General features: G+C 53.9%; 1 protein-coding gene across 1 annotated transcript; it reads left to right on the top strand.

The window, feature by feature from the left end:
• The first annotated feature begins 3,695 nt into the window (after window positions 1-3,695).
• Window positions 3,696-8,796, top strand: LOC120435077 (piggyBac transposable element-derived protein 4-like). Its single transcript, XM_039603952.1, has 5 exons — window positions 3,696-3,808; window positions 3,988-4,057; window positions 6,475-6,712; window positions 6,836-7,378; window positions 7,703-8,796. The coding sequence occupies exons 1-5, from the start codon at window positions 3,696-3,698 to the stop codon at window positions 8,794-8,796; spliced, it is 2,058 nt and encodes a 685-aa protein (XP_039459886.1).
• The last annotated feature ends 235 nt before the right edge of the window (window positions 8,797-9,031 follow it).

Below are 9,031 nucleotides of genomic sequence, written 5' to 3'. Positions count from 1 at the left end.
CTGAATGACAACAAACATAACCCTCATGCTCCCCTTCGGGGCAGCCCCAGACCCCGGGGGTCCCAGAGTACCCCACCCTCAGTAGAGACCGGTGAATGAAAATGTTAACCCTCGTGCTCTCCTTCGGGGCAGCCCCAGACCCCGGGGGTCCCAGAGTACCCCACCCTCAGTAGAGACCGGTGTATGAAAATGTTAAAAAAAAAAAACAGAACGATCATTTGGGGTCGAAGAGTGCCCCAGAGCGATTCTAATGGGTTCGTCAGGGGATCGGGAAAGAAAACGTAGCACTTGGGGACCACGCACAGAAGCTGCTGCGGCACCATGGGGGTCATTGATACCCCAGTACATGAAAATGAAGCATAATCACAATAATAATAATAATAATAATAATAATGAGAAGAAGAAGAATACAACACACAGACGCTTCTGAGTTTTATTTTATTTTATTTGAAATTACACTCACGATACAACTGAGGCAATCTGGAAGGCAAAATAAAAGTCAACAACGGGGTTGAATCAGCCTTTCAAGACAAACGAATCTCAGTAGATATGTCAAGAACAGGTTTACATGAAAAAAAAAGAAGGTTTACATTAAAAAAATATCAACAAACTGTCCGTGTTTCAGGCGCTCGGTGCTGTACAGCGCCTCCTGTGGACGAATGTCATAGAGCCTGCCCGAAACTAGGAGAAAAATTGAAATGGGAGTGGCAGCCACAGAGGGAAATGACGACCTATCCAGGCATACCATTTTAGGGACATGCGCAATGGGGGGGGTGCGTTTTTAAAACGCCCCCCCTCCCCCCCGGGGCTTTATTTTTGATTACAATATCAACAAACTGTCCGTGTTTCAGGCGCTCGGTGCTGTACAGCGCCTCCGGTGGCTGTGAATACATGATAAAAATATCACCGTAGGATGCGTGCATTGAAAGAATCAGCCTTTCGTTACAAACGAATCTCAGTAATCTCCTTTGTAACACTCTGTGACCAGTCGCAGCTGGCCGATTTTCACCACATCCTCTCCCACCAGTTTGTCGTAGGCCTCGGTGATGGCGTCGAAGATTTTCCTCGCCGATTTCAGCTCATGCAACAGCGTCTCCGCCACGGTGCCGACCTTGACGTCGTCCGCTTCAATGTTGCGGGCGATCAGGAGACGTTGAATGGAAGGAATGAAACGAGGCGTGAGGAGTCTTTTCCTGATGCTGTAATAATGTTCGGCGTAAAAGTCATCCTCCAAGACTCGCAGACACTCGTGTTGTCTCTGGCTGGGGTGATTGATCTTGCACCCGTTGCACGCGTCGGTGCGGTACTCGTTGATCACTATGTCGAGTAGGTGATACACCGCAGTTTTCACGGTATCGACGAGTAAAGAAGACGCCCAACCGTCAAGCTCGGCGTCTTGCCGCCGCGCCGCCGCTGCATCACACTCCGCGTCGGACAGTATCTCCCCCTCTTCCGAGGAACTGTCAGTTGAGCTGTCCGAGGAACAGTCCTCCTCGTCGCGACGCAGGGGTGCAGAGTCCATCTCTTTCTTTTTATCTCCCTCGGTATTGAGCGAGGAAGACGGTTTTGACAAAAAAAAAGTTTCCGAACGAACGAGACAATCGCCTTCTTTTGAAAATATTAGAAAGGGGGGCTTATTTTTTTGTCGTTGTTTATAGCCACTTCATAGAACAGCTACAGCATAGGCAAACATTCAGCGAGTAAGTAAGTAAGTAAGTAAGTAAGTAAGTAAGTAAGTAAGTAAGTAAGTACATAGACTGCATTAGAACTAGAAATCCGAGAAAACAAGTGAAATGAAACTCAGCCTTCGTAGTGTAACAAGGAGAAACGGGGTGGGTTTAGCTAAGCGAACATTGCCAGTGTACAATTTTACTGAGAATATCCAAGGGCTCCACCGAGCCCCATGAGAACATAAGATGTAAAGTACGCTCCTGCGCCAAATAATCCCAGGGAAGCGAGGCCGAAGAATTTACACCGCTCCTTCAATTCGATCCTCTCCTCTTCTTCCCTTTTTCTTTGCTCTTCCTCCTTTCTCCTCTTCAGCCTTTCTCTTTCGAGTTTCTTCTGGGCCGCCTTATACATCTCGTTGGTGTAGTGGTTTCCTACATTGAAATCCACCATCATTTCATCTATTTCATCCAGAAGACAGCCCCGGAGTGTCGATCGCAGTGATTGTTCTTATGTCTTCGCCCTCTGCCTCTTTTCTGAGACAGCCGTCGGTGACAGACTCGGGCGAAACGTCCTCTTTGAAAGCGTACGCATCCCCCAGGATGGTGTTTCCGGACGCACTCTTTCTCGAGCCTGTTTTACCGACCAGAAGGAGTCTCAGTTCTTCACGGGTCGCAGAGCCTGCGGGGTTGGGGAAACGATGGTTACATTTGAATCATTCTAGAAAAAAACAAAACAAAACATGAAACACTACGTTACACTAGGCTATTCTTTTGTTATCTTTGTATCGATGTTGACAGCAAGCAGTTTGTCTACATAAAGCGAGTACCACAAGCAGCACACAACCCTGGGATTGCACTTTACCTTTGTATCGATGATGACAGCGAGCAGTTTGCCCACGTAACGCGAGTAGCACAAGCAGCACACGTCCCTGAATCCGGCCTTTGGTCGCCAACATTTTCAGTAAGCTAAGAAAAGGAGAAAGGAAAAAGAGGTGAAATTAAGGCACATTCAGGGAAAGTCTTTCAGATCAGATTACCAAGTTAAACCACACTGAAAATACGCGTTGAATAAACCATGACCCCAAACTGGTCGGTTGTCCCACGTGTTTCCCCGTAGCTACTCCGGGCACGCACACAATGAGCCCTGGTTTCGCGACGCGGGCGTAGCAACAACCTCCTTCTCCTCCTCACTGCCTCGTGTGTGTGTGTGTGTGTGTGTGTGTGTGTGTGTGTGTGTGTGTGTGTGTGTGTGTAGGAGGTTCTGGGTTCCTCAAAGACGGTGGTGTTCGCGAAACCCACCCTCCCCAAAGCTAAGGGCTCGCCAGCTAGGCCCGTGAGAGCGAGGGTCCGAGGTCCAAACGAAAGGCTGTGTTCGCGTAACCCGCCCTCCGCAGACCTAAGCGTACGCTACCGAGGCACTTGAGAACGATGTAGAGGGAGCAAGGATGAGGAGGAAGCAAGGAGTGTCTGAAGTCCAAACGGAGGGTGGTGTTCGCGTAGTAGGCAGGCCACAGAGCTGCTCTTTCACTAGCGAGGCGCTTGAGAAAGATGTAGAGGGAGCAAGGATGAGGAGGAGGCAAGGAGTGTCTGAAGTCCAAACGGAGGGCGGTGTTCGCGTAGTAGGCAGGCCACAGAGCTGCTCTTTCACTAGCGAGGCGCTTGAGAAAGATGTAGAGGGAGTAAGGAGTACGAGGAGCAACGGAGAGCCCGAGGTCCTCACCATAGGGGGTGTTCGCGTAATAGGAAGGCCAAACAGCTTCTCTTTCACTAGCGAGGCGCTTGAGAACGATGTAGAGGGAGCAAGGAGGACGAGGAGCAACGGAGAGCCCGAGGTCCAACTGGAGGGCGGTGTTCGCGTAATAGGAAGGCCAAACAGCTTCTCTTTCACTAGCGAGGCGCTTGAGAACGAAGGAGAAGGAGCAAGGAGGACGAGGAGCAACGGAGAGGCCGAGGTCCTCACTCAGGCCCATTTACGCGTAACCCAAGGCCCATCCGGCAAAGCGCTCACCTGCGAGGAGCAGGAGAATGGAACAGAAGGAGGTCGCAGGACTAGGAGGCAAAGAGAGTCCGAGGTCCTCACTTAGGCCGGTTTACGCGAACACTGCCGAGAAGGAGACCACGATGATGATGATGATGATGTAAAGTTGAGAGTTGTTTCCTCCGGCGGTTCGGGGTCCCTCCGGACCCCAGTGTTTGCCATCGTAACTTACGAATGGCGGTTCGGGGTCCCTCCAGACCCCAGTGTTTGCCATTGTAACTCACGAATGTGTATTGGGGTTGTGAAATACCCCATCGTGGGTACGCTTTGACCCCATAGTAATCGTGGAGTAGAGAACATCCCTGCTCCTCTCGAAGGCCGGTTTACGCGTAACCCGAGGCCCATCACGGTAAGCGCTCGCCTGTGAGGAGCAGGAGAACGGAACAGAAGGAGGTCGCAGGACTAGGAGGCAAAGAGAGTCCGAGGTCCTCACTTAGGCCGGTTTACGCGAACACTGCTGAGAAGGAGACGACGATGATGATGATGATGATGATGATGATGATGATGATGTGAAGTTGAGAGTTGTTTCCTCCGGCGGTTCGGGGTCCCTCCGGACCCCAGTGTTTGCCATCGTAACTTACGAATGGCGGTTCGGGGTCTCTCCAGACCCCAGTGTTTGCCATCGTAACTCACGAATGTGTATTGGGGTTGCGAAATACCCCATCGTGGGTACGCTTTGACCCCATAGTAATCGTGGAGTAGAGAACATCCCTGCTCCTCTCGAAGGCCGGTTTACGCGTAACCCGAGGCCCATCCGGCTAAACGCTCCCCTGTGAGGAGCAGGAGAACGGAACAGAAGGAGGAAGGAGGACTTGGAGGCAGGGAGAGTCCGAGGTCCTCACTTAGGGACGTTTACGCGAACACTGCCAAGAAAGAGACGACGATGACGATGACGATGATGATGACGATGATGATGATGATGATGATGATGTGAAGTTGAGAGTTGTTTCCTCCGGCGGTTCGGGGTCCCTCCGGACCCCAGTGTTTGCCATCGTAACTTACGAATGGCGGTTCGGGGTCCCTCCAGACCCCAGTGTTTGCCATCGTAACTTACGAATGTGTATTGGGGTTGCGAAATACCCCATCGTGGGTACGCTTTGACCCCATAGTAATCGTGGAGTAGAGAACATCCCTGCTCCTCTCGAAGGCCGGTTTACGCGTAACCCGAGGCCCATCCGGCTAAACGCTCCCCTGTGAGGAGCAGGAGAACGGAGCAGCAGGAGGCAGGAGGATAAGGCGGTTTACGCGAACACTGCCCTCTGCAGAGCTAAGCGTCCGACAGCGAGGCGCAGGAGAACCGAGGAGAAGGAGAAAGGAGGATGCTGAGGCAGGGAGAGTCCGAGGTCCTCGCTTAGGTCGGTTTACGCGAACACAACCGAGAAGGAGAAGAAGATGATGATGATGATGATGATGATGATGATGATGATGTGAAGTTGAGAGTTGTTTGCCCCGGCGGTTCGGGGTCCCTCCAGACCCCAGTGTTTGCCATCGTAACTTACGAATGTACATTGGGGTTGCGAAATACCCCATCGTGATTACTAAGGGGTCACACAGTACCCACGGAACACAGAGCGCCCGAGGTCCCCACTTAGGCCGGTTTACACGTAACTCGGGGCCCATCCGGCAAAGCGCTCACCTGCGAGGCGCAAGACAACGGACCAGAAGGAGGAAAGAGGACAGGGAGTCAGAGAGAGTCCGAGGTCCCCACTTAGGCAGGTTTACGTGTAACCCGGGGCCCATCCGGCTAAGAGCTCGCCTTCGAGGAGCAGGAGAACAGAGCAGCAGGAGGTAGGAGGATAAGGATGCAGGGGGAGTCCGAGGTCCTCATGGAAGCCGGTTTACGCGAATACTGCCCTCTGCAAAGCTAAGCGTCCGACAGCGAGGCGCAGGAGAACCGAGGAGAAGGAGAAAGGAGGATGCTGATGCAGGCAGAGTCCGAGGTCCTCGCTTAGGTCGGTTTACGCGAACACAACCGAGAAGGAGAAGAAGATGATGATGATGATGATGATGACGATGATGTGAAGTTGAGAGTTGTTTGCCCCGGCGGTTCGGGGTCCCTCCAGACCCCAGTGTTTGCCATCGTAACTTACGAATGTGCGTTGGGGTGGCGAAACACCCCCCATTGTGGCTACTAAGGGGTCGGCAAATACCCCCGAGGTGATGAGACAGGGGTAACGAAATACCCCGTTGCGAGCAACGCGGGGTAGCGAAATACCCCACCACAACATCGGTAAAGGTAGCGAAATACGAGTTACTAAGCGTGTCGGGGTTGCGGACAAATTGCCAGCCAGAAAGACAGAAAGAGTGCACACCACTGACAAGGACATGTCCCGTACCAGGCCGTGGGTGGCGAGGAGGGATCGAGGCGTAGCAGCATCAACGGCATCAACATCTGCGTCAGCGTCGCAAACCTCTTGGGGAAACCGCGGCTCCTTCAGCGGAAGAAACTTAGGCACACCGTGCACTGCTGCTGCTGCTGCTGCTGCTCCTGCTACTCTATTACGACCCGCTACATTTCATTATCAAGGCCTAGCCAGCAAAGACGCAGAAGACAACACGGTCGGCGGTGGTCACATAATAGACAGGTCCGAACACGAAACCTTCTCCAGAAAGACAGAAGAAGAAGAAGAAGAAGAAGAAGAAGAAGAAGAATTAGAAGAAGTCAGTGTCCATCTAACTGACGAGTTTGAACATGACAAGAAAATTGCCTTTGTTTGGGCCGAGGCGCAAGCATCCGGCTTTGAAATCTCATCGCAACATTACCAGGGTGACGACTCGGAAAATGACTCGGAAGATGACTCGGAAGATGACTCGGAAAAAGAGTCGCAAGATGACAACGAGCACTCTGAGGCCGAGCTTCGCGACGAGGATGCTATGGGGGGCACTGAGGATGGCGGTGATGATGGTCGCGATGATAATTACAGTGAAGACGACGACGTAGATTACGACGAAGCTGTAGGCGATTGCCACAAAGGTGGCGGCGATGACGATTATCACGAAGATGGTAGCGACGAAGACGACACCGACAACTACGATGGAGAAGAAGAAGAAGAAGAAGAAGAAGAAGAAGAAGAAGAAGAGGACGAGCAATCGTCGCAGTCGATTTATCCCAAACCCCGCGACCTAGAGCAGCGAGGAGGCCCCACCGAAGAGGCTCTAGCCGCGGTCCGAGATGAGGCGTCCTCGTTCATGGCGTACTTTCCGCCCGAGATAGAGGACGCCGTGGTCGCGATGACCAACCTGGAAGCGTCCAGGCGCCGCACCGCCATCGACGGTTGGAAGCCCATGGGCCGCGCCGAGTTCCGAGCCTACGTGGGGCTGCTGATACTCGCCGGCGTGTACAGGTCGCGAGGCGAGGCCTGCGAGAGCCTGTGGGACGCAGAGAGCGGCAGGTCTGTGTTCAGAGCCACGATGCCGCTCAAGACCTTCCGGGCTTACTCGAGCGCCCTGCGGTTCGACGACCGAGAGACCAGAGAGGCCAGGCGTCGCAACGACCGCGGTCAATACGACAAGCTGGCCCCGGTCAGAGCGGTGTGGGATGAGTGGTGCGGGCGCTTGCCTCTCATGTACCGACCGGGACCCGAGGTCACCGTGGACGAGAGACTGGTGCCGTTTAGAGGTTTGTGTGATGATGATGATGATGATGATGATGGGACGTATGGGATGGATAGTCGGTTTTCCTCACTGTATTTTTTTTTGTACTTTTTGTATTTTTTTTTTTTGGGGGGGGGGGGGCTTTTATTTGGTTTTTCTCCCTGTGTGCTTGTGAAACTGAGATACGTTCTGAACTCTTTCACTCGCTTGGTGCATGTGTGTCTGACTGTCTCTCTGTGGTGATTGTGATGATATTGGCATGTATGGGACGGATATTAGGCTTTCCTCAATTCCTCAATGTATATTTTTTGTGTACTTTTGTTTGGATTTCTGCCTGCGTGTTTGTGAAACTGGGACAGCTTCTGAACTCTCTCTTGGTTTCTTGTCGTATCACCCACAGGAAGGTGTCCGTTCAGGCAGTACATGCCCAGCAAACCGGCCAGGTACGGGATCAAGATATGGGTCGCGTGCGACGCCCAGTCCAGCTACGCGTGGAAAATGCAGGTGTACGCCGGCAAGCCCGACAAGCTCGGTCCTCCCGAAAAGAACCTGGCCACCCGAGTGGTCATGGACCTCACCGAGGGACTGGCACCTGGACGCAACGTCACCTGCGACAACTTCTTCACGTCGCGCGAGCTCGCGACGAGGCTTTTTCGCGAAAGAGGCCACACATTGCTGGGCACCCTCCGAGCCAACAGGCCCGAGATCCCCAGAGAGCTGCGCTGCGTCAAGGGCAGGGCTGTTGGCTCCACCCAGGCCGCGGTGCTCCGCGGCGGCCCGGACGGCTGGCCACCCAACGCGGTTGTCCTGTCCTACGTGGCGAAAAAGAACAAGAACGTGCTACTCCTCACCACCTCTCCGCGCTACGTCGGGCCCTCCGGGTCACTGCTGGAGCCGAGCAGCAACCCCGACGGCGGCGGGGGCGGCTCTGCGAAACCCTCAATGGTGCTGCATTACAATCGCACCAAGGGAGGCGTCGACAACCTAGACAAGGTTGTGGGGACCTACAGCTGCAGGAGAAAGACTTCTAGGTGGCCCGTGGCCCTTTTCCACAACATGGTGGACGTGGCGGCCTACAACGCGTTCGTCCTCTGGAGGGAGATCCACCCGGACTGGATGTCGGGCAAACTCAACAAACGAAGGCTGTTCCTTGAGCGTCTGGGCAAAGCGCTCGTTCTCCCGACGCTCGAGGCCAGGCGACGACGAGGAACGCGAGGAGGAAGGCGAGAAGGAGAAGGAGAAGGAGAAGCCGTCTCCACTCCTGATTCCCGCCGCGACGAGCCGCGGGAAACCCCGGTCAAGAGGCAGAGGTGCCGCGTCTGTCCCAGGAGCAAGGACGTCAAGACCAAGATCGTTTGCTTCGCCTGCCACGTGCATGTGTGCTCGAGGTGCGCGCTCACGTACTGCCCCAACTGCGCCGCGGCCCGCTGTCCGGTTTCGCGACGAGACCCCTCCGAAGACGACGAGCGCCGGGGCCCACCTGTGTCTGCTTGACCCCTCTTCCTTTCTCTCTCTCCCTCTCCACCTCCGAAGATGGTCGAGAAAAGCTACCTATTGACACACCAACTACTCGTAGGCCGAGCGCGTCTGCGTCGATGACTCGGGACATTCACGAGCTCCTTCTCCAAAGCTCACGTCACTGGGAATGGACCCGTACGGTCGTGACAGCAGCAACGACGGCGAGAACGGCGACGAGGGGATCCCGGTCTCTGAATCGGACCGAATCGGA

Source organism: Oreochromis aureus, linkage group 3 (genome assembly GCF_013358895.1).
Source record: "Oreochromis aureus strain Israel breed Guangdong linkage group 3, ZZ_aureus, whole genome shotgun sequence".
NCBI classification, from domain to species: Eukaryota; Metazoa; Chordata; class Actinopteri; order Cichliformes; family Cichlidae; genus Oreochromis; species Oreochromis aureus.
Note: the sequence above shows the minus strand (reverse complement) of the source record. Positions and strands in the feature narration are given on the sequence as shown.